General features: G+C 44.0%; 1 protein-coding gene across 12 annotated transcripts in view; it reads left to right on the forward strand.

Annotated features, from left to right (window-relative positions):
• ncor1 (nuclear receptor corepressor 1) overlaps positions 1 to 13,803 on the forward strand; it is a 345,530-nt gene that overhangs the window by 292,399 nt on the left and 39,328 nt on the right. For 9 of the 12 annotated variants that reach the window (XM_080211013.1, XM_080211017.1, XM_080211016.1 and 6 more), the window contains 6 exons: positions 2,974 to 3,461; positions 4,196 to 4,327; positions 6,811 to 6,986; positions 9,367 to 9,587; positions 12,309 to 12,452; positions 13,316 to 13,390. In XM_080211013.1, coding sequence (XP_080067139.1) covers positions 2,974 to 3,461; positions 4,196 to 4,327; positions 6,811 to 6,986; positions 9,367 to 9,587; positions 12,309 to 12,452; positions 13,316 to 13,390 — 1,236 coding nt within the window. The remainder of the gene's footprint in view (positions 1 to 2,973; positions 3,462 to 4,195; positions 4,328 to 6,810; positions 6,987 to 9,366; positions 9,588 to 12,308; positions 12,453 to 13,315; positions 13,391 to 13,803) is intronic. The other 3 variants (XM_080211019.1, XM_080211022.1, XM_080211024.1) reach the window with 1 other exon arrangement.

Here is a 13,803-nt window from a genome sequence, read left to right on the forward strand (position 1 = left end):
GTTTGGAAACAGTGAGAATAAATGGGTCTTTTTCCAAGTGGCAGGTATGCACATCCCCCCCCCAAACCTGTCCCTCATCTTGAACCTATGTCCCCTCGAAACTGACCCTTCAACAAAGGGAAACAGCTGCTCCTTATCCACTCTGTCCGTGTCTCTCATAATCTTGTACAACTCAATCAGGTCACCTTTCAGTCTTCTCTGCTCCAATGAAAACAATCCAAGCCTATCCAACTTCTCTTCATAACTTAAATGTTCCATCCCAGGCTGCTTCCTGGTGAATTTCCTCTGCATCTCCTCCAGTGCAATCACATCCTTCCGATAATGTGGTAACCAAAACTCCACTCAGTACTCCAGCCGTGGCCTAATCAAAGTTCCACACATCTCCAACATGACCTCCCTCCTTTTGTAATCTATGCCTCGATTGATAAAGGCAAGTGTTCCATATGCCTTTTTCACCACCCTACTAACATGCTCTTCCACTTTCAGAGATCTGTGGACAAACACGTCAAGGTCCCTTTGTTCCACAGAACTTCCTAGGGTCCGACCATTTCCTCGTCAAATTAATCCTTTCAAAGTGTACCACCTCATACTTTTCAAGGTTAAATTCTATCTGCTCATTTGATCATTCCATCTATATCTTCTTGTAGTCCAAGGCACTCTGCCTCACTGTTAACCACCTGGCCAATCTTTGTCATCTGCAAACTTACTAATCCTACCCCCCACAAAGTCATCAATGTCATTTATATAAATGACAAATAATAAGAGACCCAACACAACTCCCTGTATACACCACTGGACACTGACTTCCAGTCACTAAAGCAGCCTTCTGACACCACTCTCTGTCTCCTGCAACAGAGCCAGTTTTGAATCCACTTTATCAAAGTACTCTGTATCCCATGGGAATTTCCCTCCTTTATAAGTCTCCCGTGTGGAACCTTGTCAAAGGTTTTGCTGAAACCCATTGAAACTACATTGCCCTCATCTACACACCTGGTCACCTCAAAAAATTCAATCAAACTTGTTAGGTATGACTGCCCTCTGATGAAACTATGTTGACTATCCCTGATCAAGTTTTGCCTTTCCAAGTGGAGATAGATGCTTTCCTTCAGACATTTCTCCAATAGTTTCCCTATCACTGATGTGAGACTCACTGGTCTGTAGTTCCCTGTTTTATCTCTACAACTCTTCTTAAATAGCAGAGCCACATTCTCCAGTCAACTGGCACCTCCCCCGTGATATGGAGATGCCGGCGTTGGACTGCGGTAAGCATAGTAAGAAGCCTCACAGCACCAGGTTAAAGTCCAACAGGTTTATTTGGTAGCAAAAGCCACAAGCTTTCGGAGCGCTGCTCCTTCATCAGGTGAGTGGGAGTCATGTTCACAAACAGGCATATAAAGACACAAACTCAATTTACAAGATAATGGATGGAATGCAAGCTTCCCCATGGCCAGGGAGGAGTTGAAGATTTGGGTCAGAGCCCCTGCAATCTCCTCCCTTGCCTCCCACAGCAGCCTAGGCGCAATTTATCTGGATCTGGAGAGTTATTCACTTTTAAGGCTGCCAACATCTCCAATACCTTGTCCTTCCTCACTGCCACATTGAATTGCCTTGATCCAGCACTGCACTATCACTTCTGCATATTGATACAAAAAGCTCCCCTGGATACATTTCAAGAAATCCACCCTCTCTAAGCCCTTAACATTGTGACTATCCCAATTTATGTTGGGAAAGTTAAAATCACTTGATTATTACTCTCATATACCCCTGTGAACTGTCGACATATTTGCTCCTCTGTTTCCTGCTGACTTTTTGGAGGCCTATAACCCACTCCCAGTAATATGACTGCCCCTTTTATATTCCTAAGTTCAACCCACAAATGCCTGTTTGAAGACCCTCCCAAGATATGATATCTCTCCTTATTGCAGTAATTATCTCCTTAATTAATAGTACTACACCACCTCTCTTCTTACACCCTCCTTTATCACACCTAACAATCCTATACCCTGGAATGCTGAGTTGCCAATCCTGCCCTTCACTCCACCATGTCTCTGTGATCGGCAGGTGCCACAGGGGGCGCTGTCCATGGCACAGGGGCTCAATATCACACTTCATGTGTCAATCCACACCCTTAACTCATCAGTCTTACCTTTTACACTCCTAACATTAAAGACCATCCAGCCTTGCCTTATTCTCTTGACATTCGACATAGCTGAACTCACTCTGGCTGACTTCCTTTACTGTAGCATGATGTGCTTCTACTTTACCAATATTCCATGTCCCATTCCCTTGCCAGACTAGTTTAGACTCATCCGAACAGCACTAGCAAGCCTACCTGCAAGGATGTTAGCTCCAGTGTGGTTCAAGTGCAGACCTTCCCATTTGTACAGGTCCCACTTTCCCCACAAACAATCTCAGTGATCCAGAAATCTAAAACTGTCCATCCTGCACCAACTCTTCAGCCATGCATTCATCTGTCCTATTTTCCTATTTCTGTACTTGTCTGCACATGGCACCAGGAGTAATCTAGAGATTGCAACCATTATGGTCCTGTTTTTTAATCTACTGCCTAGCTCCCTGAATCCTTGATGCAGTACATCATTCCTCACTTTGTCCATATCATTGGCACTAACATGGACCACAATCTTTACCTTCTCACTCTCCTCTTTCGGGATGTCCTGCAGCCATTCAGTGACACCCCTGATGCTGGCACCAGGGAAGCAACACACCATCCTGGAGTCACATTTTTAGCTGTAGAAATGCCCTTGTGCTCCCCTGACTAAAGAATCCCCATCATTATTGCTCTTCCATGATCATGTTGAATGGTGGAACAGGCTCAAGGTGCCAAATGGCCAACTCCTGCTCCTAGTTTCTATGAAGGAGTTACCTGTCATACATTTGCAGCATTCCTGAGGTTATTTATGATGCAAGAATTCTAGGTGTTACATTTAAACAAAATGACATTTTTGCTCATAGGCAGGTGCCACAGGGGGCGCTGTCCATGGCACAGGGGCTCTCTGCCTCCCGCTACAACACTGCAGCAGATGCCCTTGCAGCATTAGTGGATGCTGCTGCCTCTGCACCTCAGATTGAGATGACAAAGAGTAAAGAGAACAAGCACGAATCCCCCCGAGTGGAAGAAATGACAGCTCGCAGAGTCTCTGAACAACAGCAGAATGTTCATCAACATCAGACACAACAGCAGCCACAGACTGAGCATGAGCGGCGGACAGTGCAGTCACCATATTCATCCTCAGCCAAGGGCCAGGCCCAGTCTGGATATCCAGAGAACATGAAGGACAAAGCACCACCCCCAAAATCGAGGTACGAGGAGGAGCTGAGGACCCGAGGCAAGACCACGATAACAGCAGCAAATTTTATAGATGTGATCATCACAAGACAGATTGCCTCAGATAAAGACAGTCGAGAGCGAGGATCGCACAGCTCTGATTCCTCCAGCAGCGGTAAGCACCTTCCTGTGAAATCTCTCATTCCAGTGCTTGTCTCATGTTTGGGCATCTGAGCTGTGGCTAGTGAACCTCCTGATGAATGTCCATGAGGAATGACAGGCTGCAGTCACTGGCTGGTCTGAGTATGTGGGAAATTACGTCGTTGTTTGTGATTGGGTAGAGGATGTCATATTAGTGCTCACTGGGAGAAACATGTTTGTTGAAACAGAAATATAACTCCTAAGATGATTCCATAGTGCGCATAACTTCTAGTGGCATTGTCCTTGTGATACAAATGGGGCTTTGGTGTCTGGATTAAGCAACCAATGTGCACACAAGTTCTCGCAGAAATTAGGATTCAATCTATTTCTGCTGAGTTGCATTGCAGAAGGAAGGAATATTGGCCAAAACAGTAAGAGATAACTTCCATCCTCCTAAACAGCTTCTCGCGTTCAACTTTTCCATCTTGATTCAAAGTCAGTCTTTAGTAAGACTAGGTGTTATGACCACACCTGTGAGCTGACATAAAGAGCAGCCACTCTCTGGTCACTATTTATACCACTTACTACTCGCAGACACAGGCAGATCCTGTGTACAGTCAATTATAAAGGTGCTGAAGTGCAGGGGGCAGCGGTTTAACTTGCTTCATTGGGGCACTGATAGCAGATTTGCAAGGTAGGAATGTGGCCTGCAAAGTATAATGGCCACTTGGAATAAAGGATTGATACTGGGATTTGTTTCTCTCCTAGTATCTTCCCATCGCTATGACATGCCCAGTGCGGATGCTATTGAGGTAATCAGTCCTGCAAACTCACCCGTACAGTCGCAAGAGAAGCCTGAACCTGGCCAGCAGGAGATGCACAAACCCTCACAGGGAGACGGTAAGTTCCTTTCAATATCTCTTCTAAGGGAAGGTCTAATTATGTATAATGAGATCAGGTCCTCCAACACAGAAGCCAATCTTCAGCCAATTGAATTCATTCCGCATGATACCAAGGTACAGCTGAATGCAGTGATGCACCAAACTCGAAGAGGCCCAGCAACATCCCCTCTGTAGCACAGAAGATTCGTGCTCCAAAATTAGGCATTCCTTAGTCAAGTATAACTGTCATCTCTCTGACACTGTAAACAATTGCTCAGGTATGCCCTGACCACAAAAAGAAGATCAAATCCAATAGGTCTCATAACCACCCCAGCAGTCAACTCTCAACCATCAGCAAAGTGAAGGAAGGCATTGTTGACAGTGTTACGCAGAAGCACATTTCAGTTTGAGTTGTGCTAGAGCCATTAGGCCCCAGAACTTACTACAGTCTTTGCCCAAACATAGACAAAGAACTGCCCTTCACATCAAGATAACATTTGACCTTGTGGCATGAAGGATCCCCCACAAAACTGGAGTCAGTGGGAATCAGGGAAAATGTTCCACTGGTTGGAGTTGTATCTAGCATGAAGGAAAGGTGGATAAAAGCAAAATACTGCAGATGCTGGAATCTGAAACCAAATAAGAAAATGCTGGAAAATCTCAACAGGTCTGGAGGCATCTGTAAGGAGAGAAAAGAGCTGAAGTTTCGAGTCCAGATAACCAGTCCAGCTTTGACAAAGGGTCATCTGGACTCAAAATGTCAGCTCTTTTCTCTACTTACAGATGCTACCATGAAGGAAGATGGGGTTGTGTTTTTCAGAGGTCAATCATCCCTGCCTCAGGTCACAGCTACAAGAGTTCCTCAGGTTAGTGTTCTATTCCCAACCCCCTCAAGTACATCATCAATGACTTCCCTTCCATCGTAAGGTGAAAAGTGGAAATACTGGCTGATTATTGCACCATGTTCAGTCTCATTTTCAGCTTGTCAGCCAGTTGCTGCCTCTGACAGAAAGTCAAACAGTCCATGTCTTCATACAGCAAGACCTGGACATTCAGGCTTAAGCTGACAAATGGCAAGTAATATTTGCACCACATGAGTATCAAACAATAATTACCTTCGACAAGAGAGATTGTAACAGCTTATATAAGGCACCTTTAAAGAAGTGAAAGATCTCAAGATGTTTGACTGGAACATTATAAAGCAACATTTCAGACCAAGCCTTGTAAGGCAATTTTAGGAGATGACCAGAAGCTTGGTCAAAGAGAAAGGTTTTAAGGAGCAGTTTAAAAGAAGAATTTCTCAAGAGTTTTGGGGGATTTTTTCAGAGCTTAGAGCCCAGACAGATGAAGGCACAACCACTTCTGCTGGAGCAATTAAATCAGGGTTGTTGAAAAGGCTAGTATTAGTGGAATGCAGATATTTTAAGAGGAATTGATATTACCCAGATAAGGAGCACTGAGGCCATGGAGAGACTTGAAGCCAGAAGATGAGAATTTTAAAATTGAGGCATTGCTTAACTGAGAACAGTGTAGGTCAGTGAGAACAGGAGTGATCGGGGTCTGGGATTTGATCTGAGTAAGAACATAGTCAACAGTTCTTTAGACTACTGCAAGTGTGTGTCAGGTAGAATGTGGAAATGGCAAATCCAGAGGTAACAAAGGCATAGATGAAGATTTGAATAGCAGTTGAGATGAGGCAAGGCTGGGGCCAGGAGATGTTACAAAGGTGAGAAATGGCAGTCCTGGTGATGAGGCAGAAATGTAGTTACAAGCTCATTTCTGGGTCAGGTCTCGTTTGGCCTCAGTTCCTGCAGAGAAACCATTGCTTCAGCCCATCCAGTATTTAATTTGAGGAAATTTTTACATATCCAGTACTGAATGTTGGATAAAGCAGTCTGATAATTTAACAGTGGAGGAGGGGTTGGGAGGGTGGTGGTTTGAGGTACAGCTCAGTGCTGTCAGCTGATGCTATACTTTTGTCGGCAGTGTTGGCAGGAACGATTACCTGAGAGAGATGAGGCTGGAGAGGAAGATAATTCGCCGTTTGAGACAGGAATGTGAATCAGCAAGACAATAGAATCTAGAGCCTCGCCCTGAGGGAATAGAAATGGGGCAGAGAGCATAGGTCCGATTTTGAAGGGCTTGTGGTGTGATTACTCGGGTAATAAGTAATGGGATTGGAAAACTATTCGCATAGAAATCAAACAACCGCCCAGTTACTTTAACAAATTATACGTTGCAGATAACAGAGTAATTGCTTATTCCTCATGCTGTGTGCAATATGTGCACCTGCAGTTGGCATACTTTGTTTGGCAAACTCATCAGTCAAGCTGCAGGGTGTTTGACATATTCTAACACTTTAATGCTGGGCTTGTGTACTTTCAAACTATTGCGGATCCTACCCTGACAGCTAATAGTGTGGACATTCATTACTGAGCACGACTGAACAAGAGGAGATTTGAGAGAGAGTTTGGTATGTTGAGTGTTTATCTGTTTTTAAAGGTGAATCTAACACTCGAGGGTTTGATGTGCCCATGGGTCGGTACAGGATGATGCAGAAGTCACCATCTCCACAGCAGCAGCCGCCATCATCCCAGCCTGACAGTGTATATCCCTCTGCTTCTAATCCTCAAGTTTCCAAAACGCATAAATTGATCACTCTTGCTGATCACATCCACGTAAGTGAGGCCTGGCAAATGGCTGCACATTGATATGGCTTTTTGTCTCTTTGTGATTGTGTTCTCTGATTTTCTTGAAGATGTATGGAAAACTTTCCTTCATAAGCACAGGAACAAAGAGGTTATGCTGAACTTGTACAGAATACCAATTAAAACCATCGAAATGATACAGCGTAGAAGGGGACATTCAGCCCATCTTATCTGTGCTGATTCAAAGACACCCAGGTGCCCTTCCTGCAAATGGCCCAAAGCCCTGAAGCTCTCAGTGCAGATCCAAGTACTTTTTAAAAGAGTTTAGTGTCTCTGCCTCTACCGCCAACTCAGGCAGCCAATTCCACACACCCACCACCCTTTGCATAAAATAGTTCTTCCTCGCGTCTCCTCTAATCCTTCTGCCACTTAGCTTGAATCAATGACCTCTAGTTTTTGAATTCTCTGCTGAGGGAAACAGGTTCCTTCTGTCTACTCTCTCATTCCCCCTCCCAATTCTGTATACCTCAATCGTGTTACCCTCCAGCCTTCTCTGTTCCAAGGAAAACAACCCTAACCTCTTCAATCTCTGCTTGTAGCTACAATTCTCCAGCCTGGCAACATCCTAGTAAATCTCTGCACTTTCACCAGAGCAATTACATCCTTCCTGTAATGTGACCAGAGCTGCACACCATATTCCAGTTATGGTCTCATCAGTGTCTTATACTGTTTCATCATTATACCTCAGTTAGACTTCAGCTAGAATACTGTGTACAGTTCTGGGCACCACATTTTCGAAAGGATGTGAACTCATTGGAGGAAGTGCAGAATAGGTTTACATAGGTTCCAGAGATGAGAAGCTTCAGTATTGAGGATAAATTGGGAGAGATTGGGACTCTTCTCCTTGGAGAGGAGAAGGCTGAGAGAAGACCTGATAGATGTGTTCAAAATCATGAGGGAGTTGGACAGAGTCAATGGGGAGAAATTGTTCCCGCTCATAAAAGGATCAAGAACCAGAGGGCACAGTTTTTAAAGTGATTTGCCAAAGAAGCAAATTCAGTGTAAGAAAAATCTTTACCCAGGGAGTGGTTTAGGTCTGGAATGCACTGCTTGGTGTGTGGTGAATGCAGGTTCCATTGAGGTATTCAAGAGGACATTACTTGAATAGAAACAATGTGCAGGGGTATGGAGAAGGGAAGGGAATGGCACTAAGTCACAATGCTCATTCAGAAAGCCAGTGCAGACTCGATGGACCGAATGGCCTCCTTTTATGCTGTAACAATTCTGTTTTTCTGTAAAGCCAAGGCATAGAATATGATAGTCAGGAGGTTATGCTGGAACTATATAAATAATTTGACCACAGTTGAAGTACTTATCACCACGCTACAAGAAAGGGCATAGAGGAGATTTACAAGGATGCTACCAAATTTTAACTGTTTATGGGTTGTGTATTTCAAAACAGAAAATTTTGAAGGAAGATTTAATTGAGATGCACAAAATACAAGGAGTAGGCACGGTGATTAACGCTGCTGTCTCACAGCGCCAGGAACTTCAGATTGATTCCACCCTTGGGTGACTGCGTGGACATTCTTCCCATGCCTGCATGGGTTTCCTCCGAGTGCTCCCCTTTCCTCCCGCAGTCCAAGGATGTGCAGGTTAAGTGCATTGGTCTTGCTAGATTGCCCCTTAGTTTCCAAGGATGTGTAGGTTGGGGGGGATCAGCAGGGTAAATGCACAGACATGGGGATAGGGCGGGGAAGGAGGAGGGAGTTGGTGTGGGTCTGGGTAAGCTGCTCTTTCAGAGAGCCGGTGCAGGCAGGATGGGCCAAATGGCCTGCTTCTTTACTGTAGGGATTCTATAGAGTGGATAGGAAGGACCTATTTCTCATTGCAGATAGTTCAATAATCAGGAGGGTGTAAATTTAAAGTAAATGGCAGCAAGATTATAGGGTTTTTAGGGTTTCTTCACCCAGAGTGATGTGGTCTGAAAAATCCCAGACTGAAGAAGTAGTAGAGGCAGAACCCTATTTACGCATGCTCTTGAAGTGCCATAACCTACAGGGCAATGGCCCAAGAGTTGGAAAGTGGAATTAGGCTTTTTTTTGGCTTACACAACATGATTGATTTGAATGGCCCGTGTTGCAAGTTTTCTAGGTCTCTATAACTGGCTTTTAACACTGGCCTATGTACCTGATGGCCATTCTGTGCATGCCCATGGCAGCTAGTCTGATGTGTGTTTGTACCCACGTGTTGGTGGCTGGTCAGCTTGTGTGTGGTTACGGTTGCATGCCAGTCAGTAGGAGCAATTAGCAGGAATAGAAAGTCTATAGCACCATTCACTTTGTGCTTCCTGTATAATATTGCCTTTTGCACTGGAGATTTGGTTCTCAAATTAGTTCGTTTTTTTTAGCACATTATTACACAGGACTTTGCCCGAAACCAGCCTAGCAGCCCTTCATCACAGCAGCCTCCAGTGTCCACATTCCAAACATCTCCAGTGGTCTCTAACCGAGGGAAGAGTTCTACTCATTACAGCACAGACTCTCAGCCACAGACCACTCAAACCGCTCTTCATCCAAGGCCACCATCCAGGGTGTCTCCTGAGAACCCAACGGAAAAGTGCAGAGGAAGGTAAGCAAGGAGTTTAGTGTATAAACCTTTGTTAGTCTGTGAGTCAGCCTGCATGCACATTAGACAAAAAGGTTTTTCTGGATTTATTTGGAAAATAAACTGAGTGCAGGTTCCAGCTCTCAGTGCAAGGAGTAGAAATAACCAGCAGAAATCCATGTTCCATTGCCATTGAACAGCTGAAGCATCATCCAGTATTAAGTTCTCTTTGTTATAGTGACTTCCAACTGTTCTGTTTGTGTATCAGAGGCTTCAAAATGAGCCAGCCTGAATGCATGTGACCACTCAACCTACAGAAATATTGACCTGTATACCTACAGACCCCTTTGCTGGTTTCAGACAGTGTTACAATTCCATCTGATAATGCTGAATCTGAGATCCCTGAGTGAAACCTGGCCTGATAGACCCTAACTAACTAACTTTTTAGAAACCGTAGAAGGCAGTTACTGAACACATTCACAGGATTTGATTTGATTTGATTTATTATTGTCACGAGTATTAATATACAGTGAAAAGTATTGTTTCTTGCATGCTATACAAAGCATACCATTCATAGAGAAGGAAACAAGAGAGTGCAGAATATAATGTTACAGTCATAGATAGCTAGGCTGTAGAGAAAGATCAACTTAGTGAAGGTAGGTCCATTCAAAAGTCTGATGGCAGCAGGGAAGAAGGTGTTCTTGAGTCAGTTGGTAGGTGACCTCAGACTTTTGTATCTTTTTCCCGATGGGAGAAAGTGGAAGAATGTCTGGGATGGGTGGAGTCCTTAATTATGCTGGCTGTTTTGCCAAGACAGCAGGAAATGCACACAGAGTGGATGGGAAGCTGGTTTGCATGATGGATTGGACTATGTTCATGACCTTTTGTATTTCCTTGAGGTCTTTGGCAGAGCAGGAGCCATACCAAGCTGTGATACAACCAGAAAGAATGCTTTCTATGGTGCATCTGTAAAAGTTGGTGAGAGTCGGAACTGACATGCCAAATTTCCTTAGTCTTCTGAGAAAGTAGAGGCATTGGTAGGCTTTCTTAACTATAGTGTCGGCATTGGGGGACCAGGATAGATTGTTGGTGATCTGGACACCTAAAAACTTGAAGCTCTTGACCCTTTTTACTTCGTCCCTGTTGATGTAGACAAGGGACATGTTCACCACTGCGCTTCCTGAAGTCGATGACAATCTCTTTCGTTTTACTGACCTTGAGGGAGAGATTATTGTTGCCGCACCAGTTCAACAGGTTTAGTTTTAACACCGAGTGAAATGCTCCTTAAATAACAAAAATGAGCTGTATTCCAGTGAACAGAAAGGTTGGAAAGATTTCAATACAAATAGCAGTAAATAAAGTCGCACTATTCCCTCACTCCAGCTATACCTTTGCATATACAGACAAAATTTCAAAGATAACACAACTTACAATATTTATCTTGGATTCTTAATATTCAGGGTAAGTATGCAATACATGTGAATTAACATTCAAAGGATGTTCCAACACACCACACCACAGATTCTATGGATTTCTCAACAATTCCCCCCCCCCAGCTACTTCTTACAACGTGAGGCAACCAGTCTCACTGAAACCTTGTCTTCCAACCTCCATGCCTTAAGAACCTGCCTTGAAAATCTCTCCAAAGTGAAGCTTCCACTCGAACATCTTCAACGAGGATGCATCTCCAGGGTTTCAATCTCTCTTTCCGATGTTCATTTCCCCTGGATCTCTGCGTACACTCAAGCTTTGCCTTCCACATTCACTCAGATATTTGGCCATGCCAAGCAGAACAACACTGCTCCAAAAGGAGTATTGTTTTCCTTAATGGCCTGCAGCACAGAGCCACCAACCTTCAGCTGTCCTCTCTGATCTTCTGGCTTCTCTAGAGCACATTTGCTCCTCTTTCAGGTCACCTGACCTCCTTTTCACTTTTATCCCTTCCCTTTACCCAGGCATGGTATTGGTTTATGACTTGAAGATGTAAAATAAATGAACTGCACATTTGTGTAGGGTTGGTTCCCATTATAAAGATAAGAAATTGCTCCACCTGTGCATAGAACATAGAAAACTACAGCACAAACAGGCCCTTTGGCCCACAAGTTGCTCTGATCATATCCTTACCCACTAGGCCTATCTATAACTCTCAATCCCATTAAATGGGATTGAGTGGCATGTAGGGCCATTCTGTGCCGGCCTGCTGGGGATTTAAGTTTGTTTTCCCCTCGGGGTTTGTCACACAGACATTCGTGAACTCCTGTGTCTCGCATAGGCTCTAATGCCAAATGATACACAAGTACTGTTTAGTTTTAGTTAGCTTCTTCTGTGCTATTAAGCAGCAGTGGGTTCTGTACCTGTATGCTTGGTGCAGGGACAAATCATTTGATGCAACATGTGACTGTAGAAACTACTTGAGGGCAGAGATCAAGATTGTCTCCTACTGAAGACTCACCTATCATTACATGTTTGCCATTAATAGAAGGAGATCTGTAGCAAGCTGATCAACTGGATGTGAAAATTCAGTAGCTGTATACGCAGTACAGAACTAATTAAACTGCTGTTTAATCATGGAATTAAAGCTGGATCTCAGTGATTTGCTTAGGCACCAGGAGTTGATGTATTGTTGCCATCTGCCTCTGTTGCACAGAGCCATGTTGGGTTCCACTTGCTTCTGTGTCTTATGATCGAAATGTCATTGAGTCTGTTAAGACTGATGGAAATGAATGTTTTCCTTATCACATGCAGGCCTGGGAAATCCCCAGAACGAAGCCACGTTTCAGCAGAACCTTATGAGCCTATCTCCCCCCCACAAGCTCCTGCCAACCTAGAGAAGCAAGAAAGTGTAGTACAACCTCCTCAGCGAAGGGAGGCAGAGCCCACTGAACAGAGGTAGGTGAGAGTGTGGGAACAAAGCCTTCCAGTCTGTTCAACACTTGATTTACAACTAAATTTTGCATTTGTTCTGACTGGGATTTATGTTGGGATTAGTATGTGAATTTCAGATGTTAACCAAACTCTCATGGGTTTAACGGGCTGACTGAATTTGTGCTCCACTGTGGAACACACACATTCAAAATTAAATTTTTAGTAAGAATATTTCAGTAATTTTTATCTCCTATTTTTCACTGCGCCTCCATCTATCTCCCAATTTTTACATTGACATTTGTTTCTTGTGCTTTTTAAGTGTTGATCTGTTTTTGTCCACTCTGTTAATAACAGTTGCCAAATCACTGCATTCATATTGCTTGTGTTTCCTGCACACTTGTTTTTCTGATATTGTTTGCTTTCCCAATGACATGTTCCATTATAGTCATCGTCGTCTTGTCTGTATTCATCCACTCTCTGCCCCTCTCTCTCTCTTTCAAAGCTGCAACATTATAATTAGTACAACTGTTTATCCAGGTCTATTTTGGGATTGATGTTGCAATTAAGTAACTTCAGTAACCTTAGTGAAGGAAGGCCAGGTTTTGGGAAATGGTTGAGAGAAAGGAGATATGAAGCAGCAGTGGGTTCTGTACCTGTATGCTTGGTGCAGGGGCGAATCGTTTGATGCAACATGTGACTGTAGAAACTACTTGACTCCGTTGAGGGCAGAGGTCAAGATAATTTACAAGTTGTAAACATTCATTAAGAACAAAAGTGAGCTTGTCTTTGAAGACTTTCGATTGTTGCCTTGTTTCTTGATAGTGTGTGCAGTTGACCGCAGTGTCTGCTGTGTGTTATTTTGACTTCTCACATTTGCCCTCCTGCAGGCTGCCCCCCAGTAATGAATGGCTCCCGATGCCTTTGCTTGTCCGAAGAGGCCGTGCCCCAGACTCTGCTACAAGGTACTGACACAACATAACAACATAAGGAGTAGGCCACTTGGCCCCTCCAGCCTATTCTCCCATTCAATAAGATCATCACTGATCTGATTGTGGCCTCAACTCTGCCTTCTCCCATAAGCCTCCTCAAAAATCTAATTCAACCTTGAAAATATTCAGTAACCCAATTTCAACTGCTTTCTGGAGCGGAAAATGGCAAAGGTAAACAACTCTAAGAACAAAGAAAATTACAGCACAGGAACAGGCCCTTTGGCCCTCCAAGCCTGCACTGATCATGCTGCCCGATTGAACTAAAACCCCCTACCCTTCCGGGGATCATATCCCTCTATTCCCATCCTATTCATGTATTTGTCAAGACGCCTCTTAAAAGTCACTACCGTATCTGCTTCCACTCCCTCCCCCGGCAACATGTTCCA

This window comes from Carcharhinus amblyrhynchos, chromosome 23, assembly GCF_965287045.1.
Source record: "Carcharhinus amblyrhynchos chromosome 23, sCarAmb.v2.hapA, whole genome shotgun sequence".
Lineage (NCBI taxonomy): Eukaryota > Metazoa > Chordata > Chondrichthyes > Carcharhiniformes > Carcharhinidae > Carcharhinus > Carcharhinus amblyrhynchos.